This window comes from Musa acuminata, chromosome BXJ1-1 (assembly GCF_036884655.1).
Source record: "Musa acuminata AAA Group cultivar baxijiao chromosome BXJ1-1, Cavendish_Baxijiao_AAA, whole genome shotgun sequence".
Classification (NCBI taxonomy): domain Eukaryota; kingdom Viridiplantae; phylum Streptophyta; class Magnoliopsida; order Zingiberales; family Musaceae; genus Musa; species Musa acuminata.
Window position 1 is genome coordinate 4,175,184 of NC_088327.1, and position 21,981 is coordinate 4,197,164.

At 35.2% G+C, this 21,981-nt stretch overlaps 3 protein-coding genes across 6 annotated transcripts; 2 read left to right on the forward strand and 1 right to left on the reverse strand.

Annotated features, from left to right (window-relative positions):
- Positions 1–475: 475 nt before the first annotated feature.
- LOC135680015 (ras-related protein Rab11B-like) lies at positions 476–7,600 on the reverse strand. The gene is made up of 2 exons (XM_065193999.1): positions 7,197–7,600; positions 476–1,080 (listed from the first exon to the last, which is right to left on the reverse strand). The coding sequence occupies exons 1-2, from the start codon at positions 7,412–7,414 to the stop codon at positions 648–650; spliced, it is 651 nt and encodes a 216-aa protein (XP_065050071.1). The 5' UTR covers positions 7,415–7,600; the 3' UTR covers positions 476–647.
- Positions 7,601–9,221: 1,621 nt separating this feature from the next.
- LOC135615235 (GDSL esterase/lipase At4g10955-like) lies at positions 9,222–12,414 on the forward strand. Of its 2 annotated transcripts, none has more exons than XM_065113533.1 (2): positions 9,222–9,500; positions 11,275–12,414. In XM_065113533.1, exons 1-2 carry the CDS (start codon positions 9,337–9,339, stop codon positions 12,254–12,256), a joined length of 1,146 nt encoding a protein of 381 aa, XP_064969605.1. In that variant the 5' UTR covers positions 9,222–9,336; the 3' UTR covers positions 12,257–12,414. The 2 variants fall into 2 exon arrangements, with proteins under 2 accessions (XP_064969605.1, XP_064969549.1); XM_065113477.1 differs by having other exon boundaries at positions 9,372–9,500; positions 11,280–12,414.
- Positions 12,415–14,008: 1,594 nt separating this feature from the next.
- Positions 14,009–21,923, forward strand: LOC135615299 (mitogen-activated protein kinase 10-like). 3 transcript variants are annotated; one of them, XM_065113620.1, is made up of 10 exons: positions 14,009–14,454; positions 14,794–15,202; positions 16,325–16,452; positions 16,599–16,658; positions 17,764–17,913; positions 18,031–18,186; positions 18,345–18,556; positions 18,643–18,741; positions 21,039–21,199; positions 21,277–21,923. In XM_065113620.1, exons 1-10 carry the CDS (start codon positions 14,431–14,433, stop codon positions 21,732–21,734), a joined length of 1,857 nt encoding a protein of 618 aa, XP_064969692.1. In that variant the 5' UTR covers positions 14,009–14,430; the 3' UTR covers positions 21,735–21,923. The 3 variants fall into 3 exon arrangements, with proteins under 3 accessions (XP_064969692.1, XP_064969754.1, XP_064969818.1); XM_065113682.1 differs by having other exon boundaries at positions 17,845–17,913; XM_065113746.1 differs by having other exon boundaries at positions 21,264–21,402.
- Positions 21,924–21,981: the final 58 nt, after the last annotated feature.

The window sequence follows — 21,981 nt, forward strand, 5'->3', positions numbered from 1 at the left end:
GAAGAGTTATTATCATATTTAGATACCGTAGATTAGTAATAAATCCATCAATTGGGGTGTGTGTGTGTGTGGTGTATATATATATATATATATATATATATATATATATATATATATATAGGAAAATCTTTGTTATTTTATCAAAAGAAAAAGGAAAACATCAATGCATTCAACAAATATACGAAACAATTCACATTGTTTGTACATGTGAATATATAACTTGGAAAATAAGAGAAAAGAAGGTATAACTGTTCCATGATCTATAAATATTCACTGCTAAAGATTAAGAAGGTTCACTGAATCTCCTACTAACCTTTTATGGTTGCGAGTAGACTGCTTCCACTCCGATGGTCACACTCAATAGAAGGATGCAACAGAGCCTGGAGTTTGAAGAACCCTAATAAGCAATGGATCCTTTATGAAACAAAATGGTTTTTACTGCAACAAAATGACAGTGCAAATTCAAAATCCTAATCTTGAACCATCTTAGATCACATACCAAAATCCTCAACAAATGTCTTACTATGGTACGACATCTTCACTGGTGTCATATTAATAACATTATCATAGATAGATGCAGGTAAGAAACCATGCCAAAACCTTTAGCGATTCCTTCGGTCATCAAAACGTTGACGTCACCTCCGAACCTAGGCCGAGCAGCAACCAGCTTTCTTGACAGCAGATACATCATCCTTGGAGCCAATATTGATCGTCTGTCCCTTTGGCAGAGCTGCAGGATCATTACCAGCTTCAAGTGCCTTCTTGCACACCACATGATGTATCTGGGTAAGCACTTCGCTGAAGGCATTCTCCACATTCATCGACTCCAGAGCAGATGTCTCCATGAAGAAGGAGTTTTCCCTCTCAGCAAAATCCTTTGCATCCTCAGTGCTAACTGCCCTTAGATGGCGCAAATCTGCCTTGTTCCCGACGAGCATGATTATGGTGCTGGAATCAGTATGCTCCCTAAGCTCCTTCAACCATCTTTCAACGCTCTCGAATGTTACATGACGAGTTATATCATACACAACCAGTGCACCAACTGCTCCTCGATAATATGCACTTGTGATTGCCCGGTATCTAATTTAACAGAGAAGCAAGAGTTATAGCTTGCACATGCTTTATACATTGGAAGCACCATATCTCTAGAAATGAGGAATGACAAAAGAGTGCAGTCCAAAGAAAGAGCTTTATGGTGATCAGATAAAAGGAAAAAGAAAGATCTTTATGTGCTTGACATATATAACACATGCATACGGTAATGCTTTCCTGTAAGGAAACACAATTGTAGATATGAAAGTCATTCATTTTAACTTAAGCAAAGGATTTGACACCAAGAGATTAAAAAATTCACATTTCTAGTACAAGACATAATAAAGCAAAGGATTTGACACCAAGAGATTAAACATCGACGACAAACTGATTTTTCCAGATAGCATCTGATGACATAGAAGCTTTCTTGAAGATTCATCACTACCTCCAAAGAGTTTGGAGGTATTCAACTCTTCATTATTTGAAAATACACAAAAAGAGTTTCATTATCAAACTGAGCAAATACAATTATATTGGAGAGGACCAACTAAGCACCTAAACATGGTATGGTTCTTACTCTTACAAGTGACTAAACATATTGCAAAACTTATTTCGATTTGTTTCATGTTATACTGTTATGATAACAATGCATAGGACATTAAAATTTCATAGAAATGTATATATGTGCACTAAGTGGCACCTTTGACCCATTGCATAACTTAGATGCTTCTTGATCACTGATGTACAAGAAAAGATTTGCCATACAACATTACCCTTTGTCAAAAGTAAATGCAGAAGATCCATTTTCAAGAGGACATACCAAGTTTATATGTGAAAAAAATGCCATAGCATGAAAAATGATGCCTCGATGCTGCACAAAAAGTGATATTTAATACTGACGATATGGAAGTAAAGTAGTCCATGCATTTACATAATTCATGAATACAAATCAACTGCTTCTATGTGCCATTTAATAGCAAGAAAAATGTAAGTTTGTGAATGTATGCAAATTAAAATATCATGAATTTGTTGATATAAAAAAGTCCCATACTATGAGAAATTGAGAGACAAAAGTACCACATTTAATTCTAATAATTAACACCAGCAACTTAGTAAAAATATATCACTCAAGAGATCTTAGAGTATAATGCAGACCAAAAATTTTCCCAGACATCACATCTATCCGATCCTGATCAGATTGGTAATATCAATTGGATCTCGACTTACCTCTATCTATCATTATTCATTGTTGCAGAATGAGGAATGCAAACCTTTATGAATAACAGGCATCAGTTGGTGGTAAGCTTGGTGAAGAAATAGGGACAAAGACAGTGATTAGAAGAGAGATGATAAGAAAGAATAACATGCCATCAATCCATGAATTAACTAAAGATGATACCCATATATATGGCTACAGAATCCATTTCTAAATAGGTTCTAGATAAAGAAATAAAAATAGTAATAGGACAGAATTCAACTTAAACATCTAACTATCCCTACCTAACCAATCCAGATATATAACATAATTGATTATCTTCTAAAAATAACATTGAGAAAAGACATTGCAGATCTAAAGTAGATTAACATAATCAATGTAGAGCCTAAACATAATCAAATTTAATTCATAATCATCTATGGATTGCAGAGCTTGCTTCACCACATTCAATAGCATCTGTAAGATCATCCTTTTGCTACATAACAAGGTTAGTCCTACCGCCTGATACGGTATGAAATGGTCGATATGTACCAGTCAATCCATTGCTCACTTCACTACATTCAACAGCATCTGCAAGATCATCCTTTTGCTACATAACAAGGTTAATTGTACCACCTAATATGGTACGAAATGGGCGATACATACTAGTCCGCTCGACAACCTCTACAAAGACTATCCTATTTTGGGCAGTACACAGTAGGCAGGGGTGTACCACTTGGTACACGCCCTATCTCGGGCGATACGATCGAAATTCAACCGTCATTGACCTATATCAGTCGGTTGGATTCCAATTATACCAGTTCACTTGGGTTAAATCATGGGTGTCTAACAGCCGATTTGACCATTGGACCCATGGTTTAGGCTGTTTTTCCTCTTTCTAAACCCTCTCCCACCCCTCTTTCACTCCCCCTCACTCTTACTCTTTCTCACTCTATTTCTCATTAAGAAACATAATCGATGATTAGAGCTCATCAAAAGTTCAAAAGCTTCAATTGGAGGGTTTCAAAGGCATCATTTGGTGGAAGATCTCTTCAATTAAGGTATGTATGACTTTTCACTAGCTTATCCTAACAACCTATAATTACTAGCCATTTATGACTCACTTGCACACTACTCTTATCGAAATTAAATTGAAATTATATTACATTAGGATAAAAAGCAATTAAAATGGTTTTTTAATGTCAGGTAATTTTCAACTATTTTTTTGTCATTTTTCTAAAAACCAGTATGTACTGACATATGATACACTAGTATCGACTGGTACAGGTTAGGACCACATAGATGGAGGTTCAACGATTCATCAAGCTATGGAGGTTCAAATGGTTTACTATGGAGGACTTGCCATTTATTGATTTTGATTATCCTTACGTGTTTCAAACCTCATTCTGTCAGTAACTTGAGTTTACATCTTCATCTTATCAAGTTTCGCTAAAAAGGGTGAAACCAAAATGGGAAGGATCAATGCACGTAGCCCAAGACATAGAGTGGTTATGTAATCTTATTGTCATACCAAGGTCCACCCTCTTCATCAAAGTTCATTCACGATAATAAGAACAAGGATGACAATCAATGGTAGAATTGGTGAGGGAAGATATTTTGTCTTCATAAATCATATCTGTTATGAATCTAATTCAGTTATTGGGATAACTCCTAAAGCTATTGAACTACGATGTTATCTGATCATTGAAGTCAAGTCTGTTTTATGGTGGAGGACATCAAATCTAGTATGCAGGGGCCAAAGCGAGCATCCCATCCATTGTCCATCGCCATCCTCCGCGTTTGACTCTTCCAAGTCCACCTTCCCAATTTGACAGAGGGCATGGTCGAGAAGAAACAAAAAGGACAGATTAGAAAAGAGGTAAGAGGAGAGAATGAAAATAAACAAAGATAGTAAGTAGAGAGATAAGAAGAGAGGTACGAGGAGAGAATGAAATGTCATAGGTCCATGACAAAACTAGAATCTCCATTCATAACTAGATGACTCCTACATATTTGGCTACATAATCCTTTTTCGAATAGGATTCAGCATAGAAATTTAAAGATTGTGATAAGATAGACTTCTAATTTAAACTGATTATATCTATCTAATCAATCCAAATTTAATATAAATGGTCATCTACAGAAACTCCAAATTGCCAAAAGAATATCACAGATCTAACTACAACATAAAATAATTGGAGTCCGAAGACTCCGAACATGATCAAATCTAAGTTCTAATCAGCTCTAGATCACATTATTAGTCCCTTATTCAGGGATTAACATCCTATATCAGCCCAATAAGTCACTGACATGTCAACATCAAATGGCCACCTGAGTTGAATTTAAAAATTAGAAGAAATCATCCTTAAGAGCTACCAAGTAGAGTAGCTTCTATAGTCTTTAAATATAGTGGTCTATCATCACCCTTATGAGGCTAATTCATTACTTGATAATGCCATATTGATATATAACATTTTAAAAATAACGAATTTGATAGTAATTGTAGTATAATGAGTTTGTTTTAATTTTGAACATTTTCTAGACAATCTCAGTGTCATTTTAAAACACTTCTTTAATTTTCATAATAGACAAGGGCAAAATTTAGTAAAACAAAAGGAATCTGGACAACCAGCTTTCAGATATATCATTCAAAACATTGACATGCCCAAATTCTTTGCACTGTATCATCTCTCATATCCTAGACAAGATCAAAGATGTACAAATCTAGAATCTGAACAATCTACAGTCAAAGAATTGACATCTAAAGTGGATTCTTTGACTATGTCTCCTCCAGTATCCTCACAATTAGGATCTGAAACACATCATCATTTAGTATCTGCTAGAAAACAATTTGAAGAAAAATACTTATCACACACAATACCATATTCAAAATGAAGGTTCTTCAAGGATCATATATGATATGGGAGTAAAGCCTCACAGAAAACATCAATGGAGGGTGACACTGATAACACCTACATGACCCAACATGATGTCAGCACGGTTAAAGCTGCCTATTAAATTCCTTTGTTCAAGTTGACATGGCAATATATAAAATGCCAAGTCCCAATGATTAACAACATAATACAAAAACTGAACAACCTGATGCATGTAACAACCTATAACATATGAGATATATGGATATGTGGTGCTATAAAAATGGACCTCCTCCAGTGTGAAGTGATTGAACTCACTTCAGATTAGTCTGCATCTCAGAATGTGTGTTGACCTGGGGCCTAAGGGTTGGATGAGGACCCACTAAACATATTCCCAATGCCCCCTCTAGTTTACCCAACTGATTTTGGAGCCTTTTTGGTGCAAATCACCTTGGTTCAAATGGACACTTTAGTTCAGAACATTTCGATTCAGCAAGTACATTGGCTCAACCCATCCCAGCTGGACGAGTACCTCTTCACAATTCACCTCAATATCTTAGTTGTCTGTTGCATATTGTCCGCCCTTAGCAGAACAACCAAAGTCAGCTCATCAGTCTTAGCTCAATGATACAACCAAATGTGACCTCATCAATAGACTGACTTCCTCAAAAAGAAAAAAAAAAAAAAAAAGACAAAGATGACCACTAAGACATCTAAACTTCTATTTACTAAACAAGTATTTTTCATTTTGATCAAATTTGCAACTTGTTAAGAAATTGGATTATTGGTGTGAGGAGAGGTACCAGAAGACACAAGAAAACTTTATTAGAAATTGTAAATAAATATTTAAATGCTCCGGATTTAACTAAAGATATTTTTTCATATAAAATTCAATGGTAAAAAAAAATTCATGTAGTTGAACCCTAATAACTGGGACATTGTGAGTTCTTATTGTTGTAATTATTGTTGTTGTGATAAGTTAAATAAATACTAATTAGGTCCTACACTAGGGAATTGATTCCTAAAGAAAAAGAAACCATCAAGTTAAGGTCAAATATTTGTGCCCTCTCAAGAATGTCAAAAACTTAGTAGTAGATTTATAAGTCTAAAAATGTTGACGCAAATAAATTTTAAGAAACAATTCTGATCAAATTGTAATTTGCTCGAATTCAAATGCTATGATTATTACTACTAACAAAAAGATTGAACAGAGGTATTGATTGTATGTGCAAGTTGCAAGGACTCTGATATGAGCCTTGTGATACAACATGACGTGTGACATTGAGTGAATAAAAGGCTGCAGATGCAATCAAATATATGGAGTAATAAAGAAGTGATTCAACAAATAGAAGTTCCATGAGTGGAGGCATAAGTTGTTATATTAAAGTGCATGTGAGGGAAGATACAATGGAGGAATTTATGTGAAAGGTTTGAAGAATTGATGCAAAACTACAAACATGTTTTGGTGTTTGGAGAAATAATTTTGATAATCACATGGATGAAGCCCTCAAGAAAGGCTATTCAAAACTTCTTTGAAAGTTGGCGACAACTCCTGCAGTCACAACTCCTGTACCAACCAAAGCCAGAGCCCACAGACAATGTGGGACTAACTGGATCGGGGTGCAACACCAAAATTAGTACTTGTACCAGTATTTTCACGTGCTACCTCAGCGTCGAAACGCCAGGTGTCTGAGGAAGAAAGATTTCAGGAGTCACTTGTTTTAGCTATAGAATTACAAACCATCTGGCCAGGTTGTGTCCAGAAAGAGAATAATTACGACTATTGCAGAGGAATGGGAGTCTGAAGACAAAGATGAGATTGAAAAGTAAGCAGACGACAAGAAGGATGTTGCTACTACAAACTAAAAAGACAATTATCCTCCGAGAATTGCCAACCGTCATCTGTAGTATCAACCCTAAATGCGTCGAACAGATATAACAAGAGATCAGATCTGACAAATGGCAATCACACCCCACGGCGGATCTGATACCCAGGAATGCGAGGCCGACCAACGGAAACCTATACATGCTACAGAGAGAAGGGATCGAAATCATAATCATAACAAATCATGTCAGGGAGGATAGGCAATCCGAACCTCTCCTGGCCGGCTGTGTCCCAAATCTGGGCTTTGACGACCTTCTCATCGACGCGAATAGTTCGTGTGGCGAACTCGACGCCAATGGTGGACTTGGACTCGAGGCTGAACTCGTTCCTGGTGAACCGCGAGAGGAGGTTCGATTTCCCGACGCCGGAGTCCCCGATCAGCACCACCTTGAAGAGGTAGTCGTAGTCGTCCTCCGCCTTATACGCCATTCAACCTCCAACACCAACAGCACTGATTCCGACGCCTCGACGCCGGAGATGAGGCACGTGCTCCTTCCGCCGCCCTTTCTCCCGACTCAATGGAAGGAGTGGCGGTGGCGGCTCTTCGTCGTCGCCGCTAGGGTTCTTGGCATCAGCGCCGGGCTCAGGAGATGAGCGAGCGAGACAGCGACGAGCTCGAACGGAACGAGTCTTTTCAGAATCGTATATATAGTAGATGAAAAAGGAAACCCAATGTGATTATACTTACAATAACATAAAATAATATAATATTAATAAAATAAATTAAAGTGATTTTCGATGAAAATATCACATTTTGGGTTTTTCTTTAATATTTTTTTTATATTTCTCACACAGAGTTCCTAATTTTTTTAATACTCAAATGCTTTCCTATAAAAAAAATAGATTTTTAATTCAGTAATAAAAAACATAGTAACTTCATTCAAGAATATTATAACTGAAATTTAAATATTTTAAATCATCATGAATCTTACTTATTAATTTTTATCATACATCTTAAAGTTTTACAAAATAATTTATTAAAATATTTTTGAATGATTTGCTTAAAAATATTTAAAATTCTTATTTATTTAGTAGAGTAAAATTTTGGCTACAATAAATTAAGATCATTCGGAGTCTAATGAATGAACTTAACGTAAGTCGATCGAGTCGGGTCAAATTTCTTATAAAATTATATTGGGTATGTTCGATAAAAATCATTTAATGTTTAAATTGGTAAAATATTTAGATTGTTCAAAAGTTTGAAAACATTATTTTGATCCAAAGTGGTGCCTCTAATCTTTTTATAATGGTTTCTAGTAATGACTATAAAAAAAGCGGGGGTTTAATTTATGAGATAATTATGTGGTGCCCCCTATAGATTTGATTCTTCCCTATAAAGAAACTTACAATGTTAACCACACTTGCAATTCCATCAATTATATGTTATAATCTAAGTATAAAAAATATTTGTATAACCATGATTATATCTTTATCTCATTTTTGATTTGGCTAAGAGAATTCTTTTAAGATCACTAGAAAGAATTCTAAAAAAATGAATAAGCATATGTAAAATAATTAAACTACTATAAAGACTGTCTCACTCATCTCTTATTCTCTTATTTATTTAGACCTTTCCTATTATTTTTGTATAATTAATTAATTAATTGTGAAAGAGTTTTCAATCCACAAGTCACTACTAATCCAAACATATTTCATAATAAAAGACTTAAACCCTCTTTTTTTTCCACTTAACCTTAAATCTATCTCCATATACTTTAGAAAATCTTATAATATTTATATATAATAATAAATAATGAGATATATTTTTTAATTTGCACTTAGTTCAGTAGTCAACAAAATTTTAACTCCATCTAAAATGCTATAGTTTAATTATTTTATAACTTCATCAATCTTAGTTATTAGTTTCATCATTATATCTTGAGGTTTTTTTAATGATAATTTATAGTATAATTCTTGAATGATTTTGGAAGAAAACCATAATTATTTTAATATATTCCCTAATAAAAATAATAAACCTTTTTTTTTCATTTAACCCTAAATCTATGAAAATATGAGTATTAGAAAGTAATAGAAACTTTCTATGGGATACATGAAAGTAGAGTGCACCAACATGAAAATAGATGCATAGAGAAAAGAAAAATCCAAAATATAATATTTTTATTCGAAAAATCATCCAAATTAAGCCTTTTTCGAGGAATTAATGCAAAAAAAAAGAAAAAAAAACCTCATATTCTTCCCAAAATTCCCTTTCCATAATATTTATCTTTTCTTCTCGCCAGCTTCCGTCTCCTTTCGCTTTATTCTCCGCGTCTGCTCTTCTCTTTCTAGTCTTCTCGATCGGGCAGTTGCATTCGAGAGCCCGTCGGAGGACGAGGAGAGAGTCAAGTGAAATGTCGAAGAGCTCACCGCAGGCGGCTAAGGGAGGAGAAGGAGGAGGACAACATGAGGGGACAAGCGAGTCGGCCACGGTCGCTGCCCACTCGTTCGACTTCCATGTGTCTGGTCCACGCAACTTCTCCTCCCCTAACTGGAGAGATCTCATCCGCTCCACCTGGTTCTCTCTCTCTCTCTCTCTCTCTCTCTCTCTCTCTCTCTCTCTCCTGATTGGAGAACCTGGTTCTCTCTATCGACTTATATATATATATAATCTATTGCCTTAACCAAGTTTGGTTCTTGAAATGTATTCGAGGGTTTAGAGTTGTTCCTGGGGTGGGTTTCTAGGGTTTCTTGCCTGAAAGTTCTTGTGGAGTAGGCCACCTTGTAGAAAGTTGAGTTTTTTACCCTCCAATTTCTTTCATTTTAGTGTTTCTTTCTGGGGATCATCAAATTGGGATGCAAAGTATCTTCAATCGAAAAGAGAGTGAGTGTCCTACGGTTTTCTGTTTTGTCTTGGTACGGTATCTTTTAATTGCGGGTATAATTGGGCGTTTGAGGTCCAGATGAGCACCCTGTTGGTTTTCTTTTCTACGTGGGTTTGGGTTTCTCCTAATTAAAGAAGAAACAATCATAGATTGTACTAGCTTAGTTTGATGGGAAATAGTTGATGGACTTATAAAGGATATAGATGATGCCAGAGATCTACCTAATCTCCATTGTTTAAGTGAACTTGAGCTTGTCAAAGAAAAAGAACTTTTTAGGTAAAGCTAGAACTCCATATCGATTTATATCCCTTGTGTGGTTAGATGTTCATCTTCATCAAGTAATAGAAATCATGATATTATTTTTACCTCTGCTTAATAAATCTGCAAGCATGAGATGGGTTAAAGTATCCATATTGTAGAAGGATGATTCTGCAGATGGGTCTAATTAGTCTCATAAAAGTTAAAACCATGATATGATGCTTCGATGAGCTAAATTTTATATGAAATCCATTAGAATAGTTTTCAACATAGTTTTAAATAATTCTTTTTACTTGCTAGTGTAAAGATTAAACCATACTTTTGCTTGTCATAGAAAGACCAATAACTTCTCTACTTATTTAAGGTATGCTGTTTTCTGTTTCCCACATCTTGAATGCTCCTATACCAACACCTGAAGCAAGAAATTTCCTACATGAGCATTTAGTCTTATAATCTTATTTATTTCCTTCAATCTCACTCCATTTACAGGCAATAAACCTGAAAATGTGGTGGCATTACCATTGGATGGCCAAAAGCCCAAAGAAGAATGAGAGTGAAGCAATATTTTCCATCAATTGATCTAAAGTAGTTGTCTAGTCTAAACACTGTAAGACATCTCACATCAACCAATATAATCAATCACTAATATGCTTCTCAACTAAAAGATATATTAAGACTAGTTTCATGCCATGTGTGAACTTCCCTAGCCTTGGAAATTAACTGTAACGAAGAATAGAGGTATTAACAGTCCATTCTAGTATTGAAATTTATTTCATAATCTGCATATTCTTGCACAAAGAATTTATATATAAGTTTCAAACAACTTATCAGATAAAACCATGAAATAGCATGAAAGTAATTACTGGCTGATTGCATACTTGTTTATTTCATGTTTTAACTGAAAAAGCAAACCTAAGATACTTTTGGTCAGCAAAATGCTCAATGGACTACTTCACCCTTGATTATTCTGAGCATCACTGTGTGTACAGAAATTAGCAAAGTTGTCCATCAAGAGGAGAGCTCTGAATAATCATTATATTCATGGTCTTGTTTGTGACAGTGACCACCACTCTTGTTCTACCTCTTTTTTTTTCTTTTCTGAAACACTGATTTTTTTATTGTCTCTGGAACTTTTCTAGGTATACATCCTTTCAAACCACATTTTAAAATTCTGATGCATTATGCTAATCACTCTTAATTTTGCTCCAGGAAAGATCCAAACTACAAAAGGATGGTAATAGCATGTTTCATTCAGGCGGTCTACTTGCTGGAACTAGATAGACAAGATAAAAAAACTGAAATGAATGGTCTCGCTCGAAAATGGTGGAAACCCTTTAAATATAAGCGAACACAGACACTGGTGGATGATAGAGATGGTTCCATATATGGTGCAGTTCTAGAGTGGGACCGATCTGCTGCTTTGTCTGAACTGATATTGATGAAACCAGCTGGTGCACCTAGGGCTGTCCTAGCACTCAGGGGGACATTACTGAAGAATCCAACCATTATGAGAGATTTAGAGGATGATCTGCGTTTCCTGGCTTGGGAAAGCTTAAAAGGTTCGGTCAGGTTTCATGGAGCTCTAGAAGCACTTAAGCTGATGGTTGACAGATTTGGCAGCAGCAATGTGAGTATCGCTGGGCATTCCTTGGGAGCTGGATTTGCTCTGCAAGTAGGCAAAGCATTGGCCAAACAAGGTGTTTTTGTGGAGTGCCATGTGTTTAATCCACCATCTGTGTCAGTGGCAATGAGTCTCAGAAGTGCTGGTGAGAAGGCGGCCTTTCTCTGGAAGAAAATTAAGGACATACTGCCTTCAAAAAGTGAAGTTTCAATTGATAAGAAGGAGAAAGCTTCTGCAAATGGAGAGACGTTCAGTAATGAGATAAAGAAATGGATGCCTCATTTGTATGTAAATAACAGTGACTATATTTGTTGTTATTACATTGATGCTGCTGGCACTGCTGTTGCTACTGACGTTAGCTCAGACAAGGCCAAGGTGATTAACAACAGTTCAGGAGAGGCAGTGGCAAAGCTTTTTGTCATGACTAAGGGGCCGCGGAAGTTCCTTGAAGCCCATGGATTGGAGCAATGGTGGTCTGATGACATTGAACTCCAACAGGCTCTCCACCAAAGTAAGCTCATAAACAGGCAGCTGAGGTCTCTATACATAGCAGCTCATGGAAAATCTTGATACATGCTCTTTTCAGAGTATGATAATATCATTTTTTTTCTCTTAACCCTTTTCTGCAAAGTCGAAAGGTGTTCATGATACCTAGTTTCGTGATATCTAGTATGATTCTGAATGAGAATTGAAAGTTACAAGCTCCTATAGGGGTATCTCATTCTTCAGTTTACTGTTTCACATGATTGTGAGCCTGTTGGATGCTTTCTTTTTCTTCTTACTATTTTTGCATAAATTGAAAGTTGTTCATGATATATGCAACTGTTTCCACTCATTCTGCATGAGAGTTTTCTCTCTCTTTCTGCTTAGTGACCAGAACCTTGTTTCTTGGTCAATTTGATATACTCAGTGGTATATTGTGAGTGAAGTTTTCTGTTTTTATTGAACAGTGATCAAAATGTAAGTTAAATTGGCAAATATATAGCCAAAGAACCTATATGAAATATGAATTTAGCTTCTAACAAAATAAAACACTTGAGAAAGAATAAAAGAATATGCTATTTATGGGAAATTAGATGGAGGATTTGGACAGTAGTTAAATTAGATGGAGCCTGCAAAAACTTGGAAGTTTTGGAGTTGTGGAGTTGTCTAACAAAATAGCAAACCTGCAGATAAGAAAACAATTAATTGAAACTTCTCTTTCCACCATGAAAACTACAGCAGATAAGGAAGCTAAAGCTAAAAAGATGTAGGAGACTAATAGATGGGCATATCTCTCTTATCCTTCAACCAAGCCAAGGAGACAATGAACACAAACTTGATAAAGACACTGCAGAATGTTATCTGGAATAGCACTTTCTTAGCTTTTTTTGATGGATATGTACAAAGACAGTCTTCTAAAATGACCTTTACATGTCAATCCAAAACACATGCTCTACCAAAAGTGCATTCTCTATAGTGCATCTCTACAAGCTTCCTGCCACCAAGTGGTTTGTCCCCCTCCATGTTCTTGTTTTCATAGGTGGAAAGTAGGTTCCTCAGCATCTAATACTCGGAAACTTATTCGATCTTATCTTGTAGGAACTACCCCCATCCATGCTTTCTATCACCATCAAATCTTTTTCCATGCACTGTTTGAGATGAAAATGAAAGAGAATCAATGGATAATTCTAATTATTATTGATTAAAAGTTGGATAACATATACAGGATTTGATTTATAATTTTAACAGCTTAAGAATCTTGAATTGAATGAATACCCAATCCTACATATATATTAAACTGATCAATTTATTTTAGGCTTTATTGAATTCAAAATCTAACATGGTTGCTACTCTGGTTTGTAGTTCATGATTTCCATGATTGCTATCATATATATTTTTTATTTTCAAATAATGTAAGAAAATAAGAGAAAAGAACTATTCCACAGAAATAATTTAATTTAATTTTTTTTCACATAGGATAAGTGACGAAGGTGAATTCGTGATATGTTTTAAAATACACTTTTGATAGTATTTGTTGGATTAAAACCAAAACAAGTTTTAATATATAATTATAGAAATAAATTTTTATGATTTAGAGAGTATCTTAGATAAATACTCCTAACAAATTAATCTTCTTTGATACAATCTAATTGTCTAAATTAATCTTAGTTTTAATATATATATAAATTGCGGTTTATATACAATTTTGATTTTTTTAAAAAAGCCCTTTAAGGGCCTCTTAATTACGGAGAATGCCACTACCGTAGCGTGCAAGGGGAGGGGTAGAATCGACCATAAGAAGAATATGAAACGCTCTTTTTCATGTTTTACGCCAACAGAACGAACTCCTCACCTCCGCTCTCTCCGCCCTCTTCTCTTCCTCCTCCTATATGCGAAAACCTGAGCTGGAGGTAGGTTTAGGTGTCACATCGCATCGTTTTTTATTTGTTCTCCGTATTTTTCGTAGCAAATCTCCGTGGTGGTGATTTAAGCGCGGAGTGATTTGAGTTGGTGGTGGTCAGGGAATCGGACCTTTGCAGAAGCCGCAGAGCAGGAGGATAACAGGATGTGGGGCTTCTGCAATCCGTGATTGTGGTTTGTGGCTTGGTGATATTGGATGGGAAGACGATTGAGTGGGATATCGGTTTCGCATCGTTAGTTTTCCGAGACAGATTGGATTAAGGCGTCTATTGAGTAGCGGGAGGAAAGATTAAAGGCAAAAGAAGGGATCTTGATCGAACGGCTTGGAGATTTATAATCAAATGCCGCAAGACCAGCGAAAGAAGGTTAGGCTTGCGTGATGTGTGTTTTCCCTGATTGGTTTCTTTCTAAGCTTCTTCTTAGATTACTTTCTTTTAACCTAGAGCATTTTTTTTTTTGGGAAAAAAAGATCTTTTTTGATGCCCCGTTTTGGATAGATCTTCTCGTGCATGATTCTTTGTAGTTTCTGGAATTAATTATTTATTTGTTATCCGGGTGTTTTATGTTTTGTAACTCTTAGATTGTTTTATTTATTTTATGCTGATTTAATCTGGAATTTTTAGTGACATGTAGCTATGGGACTTGTTGTTGCACACCAATCCTTTTAGTCTGATGTATTATTGCCACTGATCATCTTGTGGCAGAATTCACCTAAACTGGACTTTTTCAGTGAGTATGGGAATGTAAATAGATACAAAATTCAGGAGGTTATTGGAAAAGGAAGCTATGGAGTAGTTTGTTCTGCAGTTGATACACAAACTGGAGAGAAAGTTGCGATCAAGAAGATAAACAATATTTTTGAACATAAGTCTGATGCTGCTCGGATTCTCCGTGAAATCAAGCTTCTACGGCTTCTTAGGCATCCTGATATTGTAGAGATCAAGCACATTTTGTTGCCTCCATCGACTAGGAATTTCAAAGATATTTATGTTGTTTTTGAGCTCATGGAATCGGATCTCCATGAAGTCATCAAAGTTAATGATGACTTAACAAGCGAACACTATCGGTTTTTTCTCTATCAGCTACTACGTGCACTAAAATATATCCATGCAGGTATGGATCCAATTATCAGCTACTATGTGCACTTGCTGTTGTTGTATAATGCAGTTCTTAATTGTCCCTTACCTCTTCTATTGTTGCTTTTTAAGTACAAAGTATGCTAAGATTGTATGAAATTATTAATTGTTTACTGCTTACAGAGAGATCCCTCATGTCACTAGTCAGTTTTCTTTTGATGGTATAAACACACATCTCAAACTTGTATTCCTTTAGCACATGCCATTATCTGATAACCTTTTCTTTGCTGAGTTTTTCTCAACCAATAAACCATAAAATGGTTAGATGATTGTTATTTTAGCACATTTCCCCGTTTTCTTAAGAACATGATATTCTGCATAGATCCTTTGTCATATGTCATGTTCATTTGGTTTCCTTAAGTGATACCTGAGTCTACCTGTTTTTCTCCCTTTCACATTTTCATCAGGAAAATTAAGTGATGTCCTGAACTTTTCTCTTTACCCTGTCTTACCTCTTAGGATTATGAAAAGGATCATGGAAAATCAATGTCATTTACTTCTAAAAGGTGACAGTGGACTGCGATCATGCCATTCAACTCAATTTTATGTTCTATTAGGCTGGTCTTCTCTGTTTCTGATTTGTTTTTGCCATTTTATTTTTTTAATAACTTTGACCTCAAGTTGATTGATCCACTTTTTGTTGTTTAATATCTTTTCTTTTAGAAAACTACAGAACCATCGAAGACCTTGTCCTGGTTTATTATGCTTTTGGTTAAACCATTCTGTTTTGCCTTAGTAGAATTAGTAACCATCATCCTAAAGATTGTAAATACTATTTGAACATAGTTTTCTCTTATGAACAGGAATTTCACATGCACATAAATGCAATAACCTTGAAAATAATTTTAAGTCTTGATGTTGTTAAACCAGCCTGCATATAGTTTATTTTCTTTTTCTGCATTCGATTAATCCATCATTTTAAATATAATATAGTCTATTTTTCTAGAATCGTATTTAACGATTGTTATTGTATTATCATTCTTATTGACATATAGGCCATTATGTATACATTTGTGACCACTTTCTACTATCTTTTTGCCTGTACCTTGTAGCAACAATCAACTCTAGTTTTTTTGATGTATGATAAATCTTACTGCAGCAAATGTCTATCATCGTGATTTAAAGCCAAAAAATATATTAGCAAATGCAAACTGCAAGCTCAAAATATGTGATTTTGGATTAGCAAGAGTTGCATTCAATGATGCACCAACAACAATATATTGGACGGTACGTTATGAAGTTGCAGGTTGCAATTACCCTTGATTTCATAATTTATGATTCATATATATTAGCTTATCAAATTCTTTGTTGCTGTTTCTTCTAAGCTGAGATTATTTAGTTGTTTGTCCTTCTGGAACTCTTATATATTGTAGGATTATGTTGCAACAAGGTGGTACAGAGCTCCTGAGTTATGTGGATCATTCTTTGGTAAGGTACAATATTTGCTCCTTATCTTTCTTAATTTTTTTTATGTTCAAAAGTTATTACTTTTGGTGCTTTAAACATGTTGTTAGTCTTTTGTCTAACTGTGAACACTTTGATTGCATTTGTTCTATAGCTTCATTTTGTGCATATACTTTGACTTTGAGACATGTTTAGTGCCACCTATTTGATACACATTACATGTACAGAAGGCTCCTATTGTTCTATATAATTTGTTCTGTGCCTTGGCATGGGTATGTCATCTTTTTTTTTTTTTTTTCAACTTCCTTGTACTTGTTTTTGTTTCTACCTGAGACATTGATTCTGAAGTGAAAATGAATTACCATCTTGACATCTAGATGCTTCTTGCCTTGTATTCCTCCATCGTCTATAGTAATTTGATTTAGGAAATGGATCTTTTTCAACATAATCATTGATATATATTCTATGAATTGTTGGCTAGATCACATTGCTTCCTACATGAATAAACACTGTGCACTTTACTGTCTGTGTATAGAAGACATGATCCAGTTGCTTTTGCCAATTTTTATGCCAATGTAACACTAGTCTTCTTCAGCTGTCTCATTTTAGAAATGATCACTTTCATACTTAATATGATGATTTTGTAACTTCTTTTTTGAAGGTGTGAAACGAGAATGCTATTGATTAATTCATCAATGTTGGGGAGTTGTAATTTTGTAATACTAACAGCTTTGAAATTGAACATTTAATTTGATATAATTGCATTCTTTTTTCTGTTTGCTTGGAGATAGAGAGAATAGATGTTGAGTTTTGTTCTCTTAGGGATATTTCATCATTCTGGTTTGAGGGGAAACATATGTCTCTTTGTTATACTTAATCCCAACTGAACCCTGGAATTGGCTTAGAGTAGCTACTTTGTTTTTGTTATTATTAGTGGGTTTTTTTAAAACTTAAGGACAGTATACTTATGAAATTAGAAAGATAAGCATGTCCAGGGAGGATTCTTTTACTTAAGGGGTCAAAATATCAATATTTTGCTGGTACTCATGTTCATATTTTCCTTATTTTTTTTAGCTTCTCTTTTGGACTGTGGAGTTGTTTATGTGAGTTTTAAAATAGTTTATTATATTGTAGTATACTCCTGCTGTTGATATTTGGAGCATTGGTTGCATTTTTGCTGAGATTTTAACTGGGAAACCTCTGTTCCCTGGTAAGAATGTGGTTCATCAGTTGGAATTGATGACTGATCTTCTAGGAGCCCCTTCCATAGATACAATTTCTAAGGTATGCCAACTGACTCGAACTTTATGTGAAAAGGCTACGTGCTTAATTATACTAAAAAGTTCAAGAAAGCTCAATAGATCCTTTTAATGGATTTATGCTTGTTTGTGTTATATGCAGATCTGCAATGAGAAGGCAAAAAGGTATTTGAGCAGCATGAGCAAAAAGCAACCTTTATCATTTGCACAGAAGTTTCCAAATGCAGATCCATTAGCTTTAGGACTCTTGAAAAAGCTTTTAGCTTTTGATCCTAAGGACCGGCCATCTGCTGAAGAGGTTCATGTTCAATAAGAATTATGCCTTTTCTATTTATTTTTTCCCCTAGCTTCTGCATTCATTTATAGTTTTGCAAAATATTATATCTTAATATCTGTCATTTCTAATGTGGTAATCTTGCTGCAGATATCTAATAAACTGCTTGTTTTTGTTTCTAGGCACTGACAGATCCATATTTTAAAGGTCTTGCCAAAGTGGAGAGAGAGCCATCTCGCAAGCCAATCAGAAAAATGGAGTTTGAGTTTGAGCAGCTAAGACTTACAAAAGAGGAGATTCAGGAACTTATCTTTCGTGAAATATTGGAATATCATCCTAAATTGCTGAGTGACCACCTTAACGGAATGGAGAGAGCAAAGTTTCTTTATCCTAGGTTTAACCTTCACAATACCTTCTCCTCAAGAATCTAATTCTAAGATATTCATCTTTTCACATTCTTATCATGCTTTACTTGTGCAGTGCTATTGATAAGTTCACAAAACAATTTGCTCATCTCGAGGAGAATGGTAATAGAACGGATCTACATATGTTGGATAGAAAGCATGTTTCTTTACCTAGGTAATCTTTATTAGTTTAACTTTAACTATCTAATCTTTTAATAACAGCTCTAATTTTTTATATGCATGCCTTGAGTAGCCTATTGGTGCATCAGCTCCATGGATCTGTTCATGCATAGATGTTAACTTGCTCTTGTGGTTCACTTATCTAACTTTCAGGCTCTATTTCTGTAAAGAATATCTTCTGATATGGATCATACATGTTCAAGTTTTCATACTTAGCTATTTGATTGATGCTAGGAATTGTCCACATTACGTGGGCCTAGAATAGCGTTTAAAATAAGATCAATTTCTTAAGGCAAAGATTTAAACTTTCTTCAAAGATATGCATGATCAAGATCTCTCCATTTGAAATGACTATCCATTGTTGGAAAATCCTGAAATTGGGCAGGATTATTCTGACAGGGTCAGGAACTGAAAGGAATCTGCCTGAAACCCATGGAGACCTAGTGGATATGGCCATACTCAATTAGAATCCGCCAGAGTGATTAATGTGAAATCAATCAAAACAGAAAAAAATTAGCTACAATTGTTTAAGATGAACTAGATTTTGGCTGATCCAGCCGAATAGATCACTCGTTTGGAGAATTTGGGATTTTGGTCAGTCCTGTTTGATCCTGATTTGAATTGGATGCATCAGATCACAATATGGCGATAAAACATTCCTTTTGATAACAGTAATCAGAATACTGTAGAGCATACAGTCAGTTTTTGCTTAATGCCATCCGCCAAAGTTAGTTTCTGAATTTTCTTAACTTAGTCTTCATCTACATAGATGGTCACTAAAGGAATGATAGTAAACTAAATACATTTATTGAAATGGAAGATTTAGGCATATGACTAGCAGAAAAAACACAGTTGTTGTTGTTTGAATTAGATGCATGCCACATAATAAAATGCCGTTTTCAGGACTTCAAATCACATCTCCCAAACCTCACCGATGTTCAATAATTCAAAAAGATCATAAATCTTTTCCAATGACTTAATTCTACCTATACTTCTTTTCTTCAGAAGTCCAATTTTCTTAGCTTTTGCTTTGGGAAAGCAGTGTTATATAGAGAGGATCTTGGATCATTCTCTCCATCAATGTAGCCATCAATAGAGCCATAAATTTTAATTATTTGGAGCCTGCTACATGGGCCTTTCATACAATTCAGCTACATCTAGTGCCAAGAATTAAGTATTTTGATCATAAGTTTGATATGATCTATAGAGAATTAAAATCATGATTGTATGTCACAGATAAGACGAAAGAATCAGTCTGTTCCCTAAATGCTTATTTGTTGGAATTTAGATTGGATGCTTAAAACTTCATCTTAAGCTTGCTGTTGCTATTTGGCTTTCTCACATTATTAAATCTTTGTTCAAGTGTTAGGTAATTTTGGGACTCTAGAGCAACCCTTTGGAAATTGTGTTATAATGCATGAATAGATAATCAAGAAGAAGTTTATTAGAGTTACTAAAGGTTCAGAAGACAAGTAGTAGCTAAAGTTATTATCCTTGATTACCACAATGGTCAGTTATTATCCTCTTATTGCCTTTGGAAGGTATATTTTTTGGCTTCTATTGAGCTTGTTGGTGCTGCTTGACATTGTCAGCGATCGCTCCATCACTACAATTTTGTGCATGGATATTAAGTTAGAAAATATTCAATAATATACATCATGCCAAAGGCATTTTTAGTGACCTAAGTTGGATTTGGACAACATGTGCACCCTAAGCATGCTTCTATGGCATATAATAATGTATCTCTCTATTTTTATGTACACAAGAAATTATTCTGTTATCTGGCTTAGTACCTTGTTATTGGAGTATAGTTCAGAGAGTGCTCGGAAGAAATATAGAACATATAGTTTGAAGTAGATTTTTTCATGGTTATGCTTTAAAAACCAGTTTATATCTCTTGCAAGTAACAAGGTCGTTTACAAAGGAGTAATCTTATTTTGAGGTCAAAGCTCATCATCAAAAGCAATTTATTCTAGTATCACATATGTTATTATTTGTTCTATGTGGATGTTTACAAAAATTAAAAATGATTTGTTTGTGATAATAATAATATATTTGTTCTATGTTGTTGTGTACAAAAATTAAAAATGATCTGTATGGATGCTGGATGTTGCTACGGTGTGTTACAGACACTTTCTTTCATGTGGAACTAGTCTACTGCTTGTTGGGCCACCTTTTCATTTTTCTATGTTTTCCATTTCTGCTGTCAACTTAAATCTATGCGTTGTATTATTTTTAATTTACCTGTACTTGAGTTTGTTGGTTTAACAAAAAAAAGGGGTCTTCTGATAGGTCTACAGTGGTCCACTGTAATACTATCCCTCCAAAGGAAGAATCTAATAGGGGTTCATTAAGGAAAGCCTCAGATCTGTCAAATAAGCATGCTCATGTCCCTGAAAGGTTGACTGGATATATGGAAAGGAATTCACAGGCATGTCAAAGAATTCCAACCGGTAAGAGCTGATGATACACATGCACCATAGCTAGTAGTTTATGGTTGCACTAATTATTTTTCAGTTTATTTTTTCAGATAGGTTAGGTAAAGTTGTTGGTTCAGTAATGCTGTATGACAAGCAAAGTGTTAAAGTGGCCTATGATTCAAGGCAGTTGATTCCAAAGTCTGTTCATCCACCACAACCTGCTATTCCCATGATTCCCATGGCATGCTGTTTCTGCGGAACATTGGGCAAGTCAGAGATCTCCAACAAAGACCCAGCAGAGACCAAGCAGGGATATACTCAACATAATCCACTGCAACAATCCATGTCCAGCAAGATCTTTCCAGACAATGCTCTTGATTTGAGATCTACCCCTTCCTATCTTCCGGGAGGAGCCAAGGCTGATCCATCCAAATTAACCATGATGGACACAAGTCTGCTGGAACCAAAATTACCCTTTAATGGGATTGCTGCCGCGACTGCAGCAGCTGCTACCGGAGCTCACAGAAATGTTTGTATGGTTCAGCGTAGCGTGTCAAGGATGTATTAAGTTTGTGCTGATCATTGTATCATCTTCATGAGCTGTTCATTGTTGAATTGCATTTAATTTCGGTTGATCAGCATATCATCTGTGTGAGCATTATTCTTATCCTGCCAAATTTGTGCAAATAAGGGAACTAATTCGAAGGCAAATCGATACCCTTGCTCTTGTTTGCATTTTAAGGTAATTAGTTGCTTCTTTAACTAAATAACCTTTTCTATTATTGACCATGCATGTTGAGACTTATGATGCTGAA